This window comes from Lepidochelys kempii, chromosome 1 (genome assembly GCF_965140265.1).
Source record: "Lepidochelys kempii isolate rLepKem1 chromosome 1, rLepKem1.hap2, whole genome shotgun sequence".
NCBI classification, from domain to species: Eukaryota; Metazoa; Chordata; order Testudines; family Cheloniidae; genus Lepidochelys; species Lepidochelys kempii.
Genome location: NC_133256.1, coordinates 30751885 through 30766016, shown reverse-complemented (window position 1 = coordinate 30766016; position 14132 = coordinate 30751885). Strand labels below are relative to the sequence as shown.

At 41.0% G+C, this 14132-nt stretch overlaps 1 protein-coding gene across 5 annotated transcripts in view; it reads right to left on the bottom strand.

Annotated features, from left to right (window-relative positions):
* Positions 1–14132, bottom strand: part of ARHGAP42 (Rho GTPase activating protein 42) — a 378378-nt gene that overhangs the window by 258057 nt on the left and 106189 nt on the right. For all 5 annotated transcript variants that reach the window (XM_073337948.1, XM_073337938.1, XM_073337919.1 and 2 more), the window contains exon 3: positions 13116–13177. In XM_073337948.1, coding sequence (XP_073194049.1) covers positions 13116–13177 — 62 coding nt within the window. The remainder of the gene's footprint in view (positions 1–13115; positions 13178–14132) is intronic.

Sequence of the window (14132 nt, the reverse complement as noted above, 5' to 3'; positions counted from 1 at the left end):
AAGTTTCTCCATAAAAAGTCATAATACTGAACTACTGTAGTCCCAAGGACATTCTGTAATATAACTATGTCACAACATAAGACTTTATTCATGTTATACAGAACATCTTCTTTCTCGTCAGAGGGAGGCACACAAAAACGGGGAGCGCCTGAAGAGTCTCACGTCCAACCAGAAGTTTGTAAGGCACTTGGCTCAGTCTCTTCTACAATCATTTCATCACTAAGCTGCAGATTAGTTTGTTTCCTGTGTTGTGTGAATGCTTTTCAGCAGAGGGACCAAAAATATAACACCTCTGCATAAAGCACCTTGTTTCCTCAGAAGCCGGAAAATTAAAAAGGAAGTTCTGAAGTTTCACAATTAGATTGTAAGCTTGTTAGGCAGGGAGTCTCTTGCAAAGTGTTTGCTCAGAATCTAGCACAACTGGACCATGAGCGTGACTGGGACCTCTAACTGCTACCACAACTGTAGTTATTACAGCAGGAGTTCAAGGCATCATCCAGCAAACTAATGAAATACAAATCAATATTTTAAAGACAAAGACAACATACCCTTGATTTTTTTTTATTTCTAATTCCCTATAGCAATGATATATTACCTTATAAATCAAGAAATTTATTCATAGAATCATAGAATATGAGGGTTGGAAGGGACCTCAGGAGATCATCTAGTCCAATCCCCTGCTCAAAGCAGGACCAATCCCCAACTAAATCATCCCAGCCAGGCCTTTGTCAAGCGTGACCTTACAAACCTCTCAGGAAGGAGATTCCACCACCTCCCTAGGTAACCCGTTCCAGTGCTTCACCACCCTCCTAGTGAAAAAGTGTTTCCTAATATCCAAACTAAACCTCCCCCACTGCAATTTGAGACCATTATTCCTCATTCTGTCATCTGGTACCACTGAGAACAGTCGAGATCCATCCTCTTTGGAACCCGCTTTCAGGTAGTTGAAAACAGCTATCAAATCCCCCCTCATTCTTCTCTTCTGCAGCCTAAATTATCCCAGTTCCCTCAGCCTCTCCTCATAAGTCATGTGCTCCAGCCCCCTAAACATTTTTGTTGCCCTTTGCTGGACTCTTTCCAATTTTTCTACGTCCTTCTTGTAGTGTGGGGCCCGAAACTGGATACAGTACTCCACATGAGGCCTCGCCAATGCCGAATAGAGGGGAATGATGACGTCCCTTGATCTGCTGGCACTTCTCCTACTTATACAGCCCAAAATGCCCCTAGCCTTCTTGGTAACAAGGGCACACTGTTGACTCATATCCAGCTTCTCGTCCACTGTAACCCCTAGGTCCTTTTCTGCAGAACTGCTGCCTAGCCGCTTGGTCGTCTGTAGCAGTGCAGGGGATTCTTCCATCCTAAGTGCAGGACTCTGCACTTGTCATTGTTGAACCTCATCAGATTTCTTTTGGCCCAATCCTCTAATTTGTCTAAGTCCCTCTGTATCCTATCCCTTCCTTCCAGCATATCTACCACTCCTCCCAGTTTAGTGTCATCTGCAAACTTGCTGAGGGTGCAATCCACGCCATCCTCCAAATCATTAATGAAGATATTGAACAAAACCAGCCACAGGACCGACCCTTGGGACACTCCACTTGATACCAGCTGCCAACTAGACATGGAGCCATTGATCACTACCCGTTGAGCCCGACAATCTAGCCAACTTTCTATCCACCTTATAGTCCATTCATCCAGCCCATACTACTTTAACTTGCTGGCAAGAATACTGTGGGAGACCATATTGAAAGCTTTGCCAAAGTCCAGGAATAACACATCCACAGCTTTCCCCTCATCCACAGAGCCAGTTATCTCATCATAGAAGGCAAGGCATGACTTGCCCTTGGTGAATCCATGCTAACTGTTCCTGATCACTTCCGTCTCCTCTAAGTGCTTCAGAATTGATTCCTTGAGGACCTGCTCCATGATTTTTCCAGGGACTAAGGTGAGGCTGACTGGCCTGTAGTTCCCAGGATCTTCCTTCTTCCCTTTTTTTAAAGATGGGCACTACTTTAGTCATCTGGGATATTCATTATAATATCTTATGCTACAATTTACTAGGCTTCAGTTTTCTATGATACGGCCAAGATTGTATTTGCATTAAGTAGCCATTTGGGGGAGGGAAGGGGAGAGTGTTTGTATGAGTACATTTTAATCGGTTTAGGAGTCTAGGTGCTCAGGAAATGAAGGCCCCAAATCAGCAAAGTACTTAAGCATGACTATGAGTAGTACTAGGGCCACTGTCTGTTACTATGACATGGCTATGTGAAGTCTAAATACAACTCCTCATGGAAAGCACCTCTATCAAAAAGACCACCATCACCATACTGCCATCAATTGTGGTACCACTCCTGGCATTCTAAACAGAGAGGACAAAGCCAGGAAGCATAAGCTACCTTTCATCCCAAAAGTTTGTCCCTGCAGAACAGAGTTACCATACTGGCAATTGTAATGCGGGGAACTATGCAGAATTGCTGCTTATGCAATGTATATTAGAGTAATTTCTCTAGCTTCTCTGAACCCCACGTCCCTTAATGAAATTATTCAAATTTAGTGTATTTATCTATTATATGGGGATAGATTAAAAACTTTAACCCCAAAAATGTTAAACTGTCCCCCAATGACAGGGCATAAACTGTTTAAAAATAAGAACTTTCCCAATTATGGTGAATTATCCTCTTGTCCCTGCTAGATGACTGTAGGCCGTCTACATACTGTGTACAGGGGTGACTTACTGTATCTGCATTCAGTTTCAAGAGAACAAACAGAACTGTGGTACAACAAGTTTAGTCAAGAACAATATAAAATAGTTGAATAATACTCTACCACCAAGACAGACAATGTGATGCCTTTAAATTAATAATCATCTGTGGTATTATCTGCAGTTGAACTCTATTGCTGAGAGTGATAGTGGTTAGTCACTTTAAAAAGCCACTATTCAATAAAAAAATTAGAATCTAAACATATTACTCAAACTGTTGGTTTTAATTATTCCACTTAGGTTACTTAATTCCCTTGCTCATTTTATATTTTTAAATTAAGAAGCATGTATAGACAATTTCTACATAAGGGGGAAATTAGATACCAAGGCCACACTCCTGCATCAGAATCTCCTGGCAGCTTTTGAATCCAAATAAAGCCCTCTGGTGTCAGACTAAAAGATTCCATTGAAGAATCGGGGCATTAAATTCTAACTCTCTCTAGTCCACTAACCTTTTGTTTGTTTAGCCTGCAAAGAACAATAAAAAATACAATTTTTATCTTTTATGTAGTGTTCTTCCTATACAATATCATATGAAACACTTTATGGAGAAAGCCAGTCATAAACTGGAGAGCCCAGGAAGGTTTTAAGGCAAAAAGAAGTGACTCATTTGGAAAGGCGGATAAAAACCAGTGAAGGTAGCTTTATATACTACGAAAGATTAACCAGCTTTAGAAATAAAACCTTCATTTCTCTTTATTGTTCTCTCTTCTTCTACAGAATCACCTTAAAATAATCTTCAATTTAATTTGGAAAGTTATTCATCCAGGACCTGCTTTAAAGAAGTAATTCAACATGTGGTGAACTGGTAAAATGATACACTCAAAACATTCACCTTTCTATTCTTCCACTCACTTCTCTCCAAGACAGAGAGAAAAAAATTGCACAATTACAGTGCAAAGTATTAAATTTAAAATTGCACACAACACTAATATTTTAAAATGGCAAATTCTGATTTACAGCAGATGAACACTCAGAGGCAAGTCTGCTCTCAGTTATTCATGAGAATGACAGAACCTATTGCAAACCTCTTCCTGGATTAATAATTTCCCAATTTAAATGGGAGGTTTTTTCAAGATTACACAATTATTTCTACGAGGAAGAAAAACAAACAGACAAGTTAGCTGGGTGTTTCTTGAGGTGGTTAATCTTTTATGGTATATAAAAATCCCTTCACTGAGTTTTACACTTCTTTCCATAATGCGTCACTTTTCCTTGATTTAAAATGAGTTCTCCTTAGTTTATGATTGACTTCAGTGAAAACAGACTAGAAGTTGATCTCATATTTGTAGGGTTTTTTTTTAAATCTATTCACTCATTTTAAGCTTTGTATTCAACCTAACAATAAAAAATTCTAAATTAGAGATGCATTTGTAATCTGAACAATATCTACTGTAGACCTAACAGCCTGAAAACAGAGACTTTTTCATTTTTGTTACCATAGAGTGAAAGCTATTGTCTGAGCATGAAAACTCACTCACCATATCCTGTGGTTACTCAAATTATTAGTACATGAGTTAGCCTGTACATATAGAATCCAGTTCAGAAAACATTTAAGCATGTGCTTACGTTCACCTCTGCTCAGAAAAAAGAAAGTAAATCTCCACAAGAAAGTCTATAGAGTAAGTACACTTGAGTATAAAAATTATGTAGTTACCTATATGACCACCATAACCATAGCATCCATAAACCTCACAATTACTAATAAATGTTATCATCACAATACTTTTGTGAAGCAGAAAAGCATTTCCATTTTACAACCCGGAAAATGAAGAACCACTGCATGTTCATTTAATTGTCCTAACAATACAACAGAGTTAAGAAGAATTACTATGGCTCAATTTTTAAATAAAATCAAAAGTACAAGAGACACAGATCTGGCTTTTTAAAAGAAAATATTAGGGCTTTTGATTAATTGCAGTTAACTCATGCAATTAACTCAAAAAAATGAACTGAGATTAAAAAAATTAATCGTGATTAATCGTACTGTTAAACAATAGAATATCAATTTAAATTTATTAAATATTTTGGATGTTTTTCTACATTTTCAAATATATTGATTTCTATTAAAACACAGAATACAAAGTGTACAGTGCTCACTTTATATTATTTTATTACAAATATTTGCACTGTAAAAATGATAAAATAAATAGTATTTTTCAATTCACCTCATACAAGTACTGTAGTGCAATCTCTTTATTGTGAAAGTGTAATTTACAGATGTAGATTTTGTTTTTTGTTATGTAACTGCACTCAAAAACAAAACCTAAAACACACAAGTTTATTTACATTTACAGGAGATTCTGCAGACTGCTTTTTATTTACAATGTCACTTGAAAGTGAGAACAGGCCGTTCTCATGACAATTTTGTAGCTGGCGTGCCAGATATGCTAAACATTCATATGCCCCTTCATGCTTTGGCCACCATTCCAGAGGTCATGCTTCCATGCCGATGACGCTCGTTAAAAAAAAAATGAGTTAATTAAATTTGTACTGAACTCCTTGGGGGAGAATTGTATGTCTTCTGTTCTGTTTTACCTGCATTCTGACATATATTTCATGTTATAGCAGTCTCGGAAGATGACCCAGCACATGTTCATTTTAAGAACACTTTCACAGCAGATTTGACAAAATGCAAAGAAGGTACGAATGTGAGATTTCTAAGGATAGGTACAGCACTTGATCCAAGGTTTAAGAATCTGAAGTGCCTTCCAAAATCTTAGAGGCACTAGGTGGGGAGAATGCTTTCAGATGTCTTGAAAGAGCAACACTCCAATGCAGAAACTACAGAATCCAAACCATCAAAAACAAAAATCAACCTTCTGCTGGTGGCACCTGACTCAGATGATGAAAATGAACATGCATCGGTCTGCTCTGATCTGGATCGGTATCGAGCAGAACCTGTCATGAGCATGGACGCATTTTTTAAATTTTTTTAATCATGCGATTAATCGCGATTAATTTTTTAATCGTTTGACAGCCCTAGAAAATGTAGGTTTTCATGCAGTGTCACATGGTGCCACTGGATATTATTTTGGAAGAGGAGGTTACTCACCTGTAACTGGAAGTTCTTTGAGAAGTGTGGTCCCTAACTGAAGTCCACTGAGTGTTTACGCATGTGCACAATGCGTCCGGAGCCAAATAATTTGAAAGTAGTGTCCCCGGTCTGCACATGCGCCCTGGTTCGCCTCATGCTTTCATCCAAGGTGATAAAGGGCAGGACGGACCAACACATCTCCAGTTCCTTCTCCACCACAAAACCAACAGACCCGTAACAGAGGGGAAGGATGGCAAGAAGTGGAATACAGATAGGGACCACACATATGGTAGAACCTCCAGTAACAGATAAGTAACCTCTTCTTCTTCAAGTGATGGTCCCTACTGTATTCCACTGAGGGTGATTAACGAGTAGTACCTAAGTCGGAGCAGGGTGTGACGATGAAGATGGAATGGTTGAGTCGAGGACTGCCTGCTGAAGAAGGCATTTACAGCTGAGTCCTGTACTAAGGCATAGTGCATGGCAAAGGTGTGCACTGAACTCCATGGGGTCACTCTACATATGTCCCAAAGCAACACATTGTGGAGGGAGGCTGTGGTCAAAGCCTGGGTTCTCGTGGGTAATAAGCCCACATCCCAGTAGGTGGAGGCAGGCAAGACAGTTGATAGCACAGAATCCACTTGGAGATTCTCTGGATGAAGACTGTCTGATCCTTGAGTCTTTCTGTTACTGCAACAAAGTGTCTGGGGGACTTCCTGATGGGTCTTGTCCCATACAGGGAGAAGGCCAAGGCCCGTTGGATGTCTAGGGAATGGAGTCATCGTTCCTCTGCGGATGCTAGTGGCTTCGTGAAGAAAACAGGGAATTGAATGGATGGATTAATGTGAAACAAGGGGATGACTTTTGGCAGAAATTTGAGTTGCAGACACAGCGACATGCTACCTTTATGGAAAATTGTGAAAGAGGGGGGTCTGCCATCATGGCTCAGAGTTCACCAACCCTTCTTGCAGAAGTGATAGCAACCAGGAATGTGACTTTCATGGAAAGGAGGGACATAGAGCATGATGCCAGCAGTTTGAAAGGTGGTTTTGTTAGTATGGACAGAGTTAGGTTAAGGACTCACCGGGGAGTGATGAGTTAGACGGGTGAGAAGGTTCTGATGCGGCCCTTCTAAAACCTAACAGTTAGTGGTTGTGTAAAGACAGAGCACCCTTCCATGGGGGGGTAGAAGGTGCTAATCACCACTAGCAGGACCCAATGCCTTCAAGGACAGGAGGTAGTCCAGGAAGAGGGGGATCCCCACGGATACTGAGGGAAGTCCCTTTTTTTGGGCCTCGAGGCAAAGCATTTCCACTTGGCCTGGTAACAGTGCCTAGTGAACTCCTTCTTGCTGCTGGAGAGAATGTTTTGGACATCTGAGGAACAGGCGCATTCTAGAGAAGATGCCCATTCAAATACCATGCTCTAAGATGGAGCACCTGTGGATTGGAATCTCTGATCTCGCCGTCATTCTGCATCAGGATACTGGGGAAGATGGGGATGGGAAATGGTGGTCAGGTGGACATATGAAGGAGGTTGGTAAACAGAACTGTCTGGACTGTTGCTCTGTCACAGCTAATCTTGTGGAGTACTCAGGGTAGGAGCCGAACGGGAGGGAAGGCATAGTTGAGTTGGTCTGATCAGGACAGTATGAAAGTGTTGCCTTGAAAGTGGTGACCAAAACCTCCCCTGGAGGTTGTATTTGGTGCTTACGTGGAAGGTGAAGAAGTCTCTGTTCAGCATCCCGCATCATCTAAAGATGTCCCAAACTACAGATTCATGGAGTTCCCACTCATGGTTGATCACAAACTGCCTGCTGAGAGAGTCCACAATCATGTTCTGTGTCCCTGAGAGATAGGCTGCAGCCAAGAGGACCTGGTGGGTGATACAACAATTCCAGAGGTTGATGGCTTCTGCAAACAGAGCGGTCAACCTCAAACCCCAAACCACCCTGCGTTGATGTAGAAAACAGTGGTGGTTTGTCTGACATGATAAGAACATGATGGGAACGGATGAAAGGGAGAAAGGCTTGACATGCTTTCCATACATCCAGGAGCTCCACAATGTTGATGTGCATCCTGGATTCCCAAAGAGTCCATGTTTCCTGTGTCATGTGATCATCCATATGTGCTCCCCAACTAACAAAGGATGCATCCATGATGATCATCCTTTCTGGGGAGGAGGGGAGTAAGGGAACCCATACACAGACATGACCTGGGTCTGTCCACCGCTGGAGGGATGAGAGCACCCGGGGGGGGGAACTGTCAGCAGCAAGTCCACGGTGTGATATTTCGGTGCGTAAACTGTCTTGAGCCACACATCTGGAGACAGCGAAGATGGATTTGAGCAAAGGCAGTGACATATGTACACAAAGCCATGTAACCAAGGAGAGACAGGCAAGTCCTGGCAGAGACATAAGGATTGTTACAATGTGAGTTATGAGTTCTTGCAGTGTTTGGATCCTGTTGCTTGGTAGGTAGGTCCGAGCTGTGACCAAGTTGATGGTGGCCTCCATAAAGTCAATGGATTATGTGGGGTCCAAGATTGATTTTTCTACACTGATACTGACCCCAAGGCATGAAAGAATGCTAAGCAGAATGGAGGCTGAAACTTGGGCTTTGAGTTTGGATCATGCATCCAGGAACCAGTCATCTAGATAGGGGAATACAAGGACCTCATGATGCCTGATGTAGATCGCCACATCAGAGAAAACCTTGGTGAAGACTCTGGGAGCAGTGGTTAGTCCGAAGGGAAGAACCCTTTACTGGAAATGGGTGTGAGCCCACCGTGAACCTCAGGAATCGAAGTCAACTGTACCTGCGCTTCGGTACCCAGGACTGCCTGATTCCCTTGATTGTGGGAATTCTTCTCATGTTTAGGCATATAAAGTGCACTTCAAATTCATGGAAGGAGCATCCCCTTTCTTTGGTTTTGAGGAAGACTTAATGCCATGTTTATGGACATGTTTCCTTACCTCCTGACTAGGCTCAGCACAGGGTTCATAGTGGTGGTACACCAATGCCAGATCTGGACTCCGTAGCCACAGGTGCACTCCTGGCTGTTTCAGGCTAATGTACACACGGAGTTCCCTGGCATGGGTCTGAGTGAAGCCTCATGAGGACTTCCATAAGGCACTTTTGGAGGTGGACAGCCCGGCCTTCTTGGGTACGGCTGGGAAAGGACAGGCAGATACTGCACCTGGATGCATTGTGGGCTTCTCCCACGCAGTAAAGGCAGCACTGATGTTTGTTGCTGACCAAGCAGGAGCGCAGGCAGGAGGTACAGATTTTAAAACCTGGGGCCTTAGGCACAGTCCAGTATCTCCAGTATCCATCCTAATCACTAAAACTACAAAAAAACTATTTAAAAAATCACTAAAAACACTATAAATTGTAAAATGCTAAAACTATGCACAACACTGTTTTTAAAGCTGCATCAGAGACAAGGACACTGAAAGTGCCAACCTGGCCCATGCAGCCGTGAGAAGGAAAAACCTTAGAGGTTTTTAAGGCCCAGCTTGACAAAGCTCTGGCTGGGATGATTTAGTTGGGGTTGGTCCAGCTTTGAGCAGGGGGTTGGACTAGATGACCTCCTGAGATCTTTTCCAATTCTATTCTTCTATGATTCTATGAACGGGAAACACGGCGGTCCGCCCTGCCCTATATCACCTCAGATGAAACCTTGAGGCAAACCAGGGCACATACGCGGTCCAGCAGACACTACTTTCAAATTCTCCGGCTCTGGATGCATGGTGCACATGCGTAAACCCCTCAGTGAAATGCAATAGAGACCATCACTCCAAGAAGAAATATACACTTCATTAAAACAAAATAATTTAACTGTTTCCATAATTTAAAAAAAATTAAAAGTCTATATTAGGACAACAATGGAATCTTAAATGATTTGTGAGTTAGTGTTTATGTACACTATTTTTCTAAGCAGCTAGAAGAAATGTGCATCAGTGTTCAAAACTATTTTGAAAAAAACTGAATTACAGTAGAACCTCAGAGTTACGAACTGACCAATCAACCACACACCTCCATTGGGAACCAGACGTATGCAATCAGGCAGCAACAGAGAGAGAGAGAGAAAGAAAGACAGAAAGAAAACACAGTACAGTATTGTGTTAAACGTAGACAACTACAAAATAAAGGGAAAGCAGCATTTTTCTTCTGCGTAGTAAAGTTTCAAAGCTGTATTAAGTCAAAGTTCAGTTGTAAACTGCACTTTGAAAAAGCAACCATAATGTTTTGTTCAGAGTTACATTTCAGAATTATGAACAACCTCCATCCCCGAGATGTTCATAACTCTGAGGTTCTACTGTATGTGAAGATAATTTTCAAAGGGAGGCACAAGAATTTGGCCACACAAACCCATTAATATTGTTGGGAGTTGCACAGCTAAATTCTTACGCATGACTTTGAAAACCTAGGAGTGCTGCTCATTATCAGAGCTGGTTGGGAATATTTTGACACAATGTTCATTTCTCAGAAAATGCTATTTTGTTGAAATGAATAAACTTTTCACAGGAAACCGTCTGTTTCAACTTTCATTGGAAAAGTACCTCGAGTCCAGTGGCCAGGGCACTCATCTGGGATGTGGGAATTTCAGGTTTGAATCCCTGCTCCACTGAATATTTTTAATTATTTACACGATGTGGAAGAACTCTAACAGGAGACTGAGAGGGACCCACCCAGAACAGCCAATAACTTAGTGGTTGGGGCACTGATCTGGAACGTGGGAGACTTGGATTTGAGTCCCTGTTTCAAATCAGGCTGAGTTTTTGAACCTGAATGTTCCATACCCCAGGTGAATGCCCTGACAAGTGGGCTACTGTTGGTGGCCCCTCTCTCTAAAAATTTCAAAAGGAGTCTGTTTTATCCCAATGCAAAATGGAATTTATTTATTCTTTAAATTTCCAAAGTTTTTGCAGGACAGGAAAACCATGTCCTGGCTGCCTTTCTTCAGTATGTTCCTGAGTTTTTAAACACAGTGTTATCACTTCTCTCAGGATCTTCAGCTGAGGAAGGTGTGAAGTAGGCCTTACTGCCAATATGATTTTTAACTTCAGCTTTTTCCTGAAATAAATGATGTCAACAAATTCATGCATTTGAAGCACTCTGAAAGGGGGAAATATAACCTTTTTCAGGCCTTTTCTTAAAAGAAAAAATGCATCAAGTTTACATTAATGAAGTAAATACTAATGGAAACTGCGTGATCATGGGAGACTTTAACTTCCCAGATATAGACTGGAGGACGAATGCTAGTAATAACAATAGGGCTCAGATTTTCCTAGATGTGATAGCTGATGGATTCCTTCATCAAGTAGTTGCTGAACCGACTAGAGGGGATAGCATTTTAGATTTGGTTTTGGTGAGTAGTGAGGACCTCATAGAAGAAATGGTTGTAGGGGACAACCTTGGTTCAAGTGGTGATGAGCTAATTCAGTTCAAACTGAACGGAAGGATTAACAAAAATAGATCTGCAACTAGGGTTTTTGATCTCAAAAGGGCTGACTTTCAAAAATTATGGAAATTAGTTAGGGAAGTGGATTGGACTGAAGAACTTATGGCTCTAAAGGCAGAGGAGGCCTGGGATTACTTTAAATCAAAGCTGCAGAAGTTATCGGAAGCCTGCATCCCAAGAAAGGGGAAAAAATTCATAGGCAGGAGTTGTAGACCAAGCTGGAGGAGCAAGCATCTCAGACAGGTGATTAAGAAAAAGCAGAAGGCATACAGGGAGTGGAAGATGGGAGGGATCAGCAAGGAAAGCTACCTTATTGAGGTCAGAACATGTAGGGATAAAGTGAGACAGGCTAAAAGTCAAGTAGAGTTGGACCTTGCAAAGGGAATTAAAACCAATAGTAAAAGGTTCTATAGCCATATAAATAAGAAGAAAACAAAGAAAGAAGTGGGACCGCTAAACACTGAGGATGGAGTGGAGGTCAAGGATAATCTAGGCATGGCCCAATATCTAAACAAATACTTTGCCTCAGTCTTTAATAAGGCTAAAGAGGATCTTAGGGATAATGGTAGCATGAAAAATGGGAATTAGGATATGGAGGTAGATATTACCATATCTGAGGTAGAAGCGAAACTCGAACAGCTTAATGGGACTAAATCGGGGTGCCCAGATAATCTTCATCCAAGAATATTAAAGGAATTGGCATGTGAAATTGCAAGCCCATTAGCAAGAATTTTTAATGAATCTGTAAACTCAAGGGTTGTACCGTATGATTGGAGAATTGCTAACATAGCTCCTATTTTTAAGAAAGGAAAAAAAGTGATCCGGGTAACTATACATGGTAAATAGGCCCAGTGGCCTGTGATGGGATGTTAGATGGGGTGGGATCTGAGTTACTGCTGGTGAATCTTGCCTATATGCTCAGGGTTTAGCAGATCGCCATATTTGGGGTCAGGAAGGAATTTTCCTCCAGGGCAGATTGGAAGAGGCCCTGGAGGTTTTTCACCTTCCTCTGTAGCATGGGGCACGGGTCACTTGCTGGAGGATTCTCTGTTCCTTGAAGTCTTTAAACCACGATTTGAGGACTTCAATAGCTCAGACATAGGTGAGAGGTTTTTCGCAGGAGTGGGTGGGTGAGATTCTGTGGCCTACGTTGTGCAGGAGGTCAGACTAGATGATCATAATGGTCCCTTCTGACCTTAGTATCTATGAAATTTAGTATCTATGAAATTTCACAAATCTTCCAGGATTTCTATAAATAATTTAATAAAAATCTACATAGCACCAAGAAGAAAAGACTAGATTAAATCAAAAATACTGGAGTATAAACTTCAAGGGGAGACTCTCAACTAGTGTATAAGTTGTCATAGCTACACTGAAGTCAACAGAGCTATAACACTTTATATTGTTTGAGGATGAATTTCTATTTATTCCTTCTACTCTGCTGCTATTTCTTTCAGTATCCATTCTGGACGGCTGTGTTCTCATCAGAGCAAAGAAGGTATTTTTAAAGTAATAACCTTACTTTGTTGAGGTTTGTAATGAAGTACTTTGCTGAGCCTCTTTCAACCCAGTGAAAGATCGAGACTGGCTAATTTCCTGATCTTGGCAGCCTAAGCAGCAAAATTACACCAAATTTAACAGCTGCACTACTGCAGTATTGTTATTACCAAACCAAATTAAACTAATATTTTAAGCAAAATGTTTCATTAACGTGGCTGCAAATCTTGTATAGGATATATTTTACAAGTACAGATGAGCTCAGAATGTTCTTTCAGGATGCATGAACAAATTTTGGTATTTTCAAAAATAAAATGAAAAACAAAACAAAACAAAAGTATACTATATCAGACTTACAAGTCGTCTTCTCTCCTCTTCTACAGCAATCAATAGCCGGGCAAACTCTTTCAGTGACTGGGCTGTGAAAAAGAAAGATCAAATTAATATTCATATCAAGAGCAATGGAGAGGGCCAAGGATCCTCTTATGCCAAAAGGTCTAGAGGTGCATCAAATGAGCACTGCAACTGCATGCTATTAGCTTGGGACTTCCTTCATCTATCTCTGAGTTGTGAAGAATATGTATTAAAGTTATAACAACCAACAAGAATGCACTTTTATGTAGAAATCCATGATTAAATGGAGTCTCCCTAACTAGTGATTTAGATCAATTTGATTTAAATCAAATCCACCCTGAACTTTACACACAAAACAAAAGAAGGCCCCTTGGCAAAGAAAAATCCTTTGTTCCTTGTATAAATGTGCAGAGAACAGGTATTGCACAGGAGCATGGAAAACATTCAATTAAAACTATGGAAGTCAGAGTACAAACATAAGTCTGAAAGTAGTCCATAGTTGGATCCATCTATTTATGTTTACAGATTATTATTATTATTATATCCATAACCTCCTTAGGTTTCTGTCCTGGTAGGTGAGGATTCATCTTGCCACAAAAGGAGAGAGAAAGGGTGGAAAGTGTATTTTAAAGGTAACAGCAAGAGGGCTAGGTATGTTCAAGGAAAGGTGGAACTTCCTCCTCCTCCTTCTCTCTCTCGCTCTCTCTCACACACACACACACACACACACACCCCATTAGTGTCAACAAAAAAACATGTATTTAATTCCATGAAAAGTAGAATTACCCATTCTTCTAACCAAAGGTCATTATCGAGAAGTACAGTCATACTCTGTTTGCTGCCAAGCTGGGAGTTGTGCATGAGCAACGAAGACAGGATAGGACCCAAATGAGGACATGCTTATAACTACCAAAGCTCAATTAAGTATCTTGACTGAGGAGAAAAAAGGGATTTTATTGGGTGGGTTTTTTTGGTTTTTTGCTCTTCAATGTAGACTGTACAGTTAGGTAATTTCAGGTA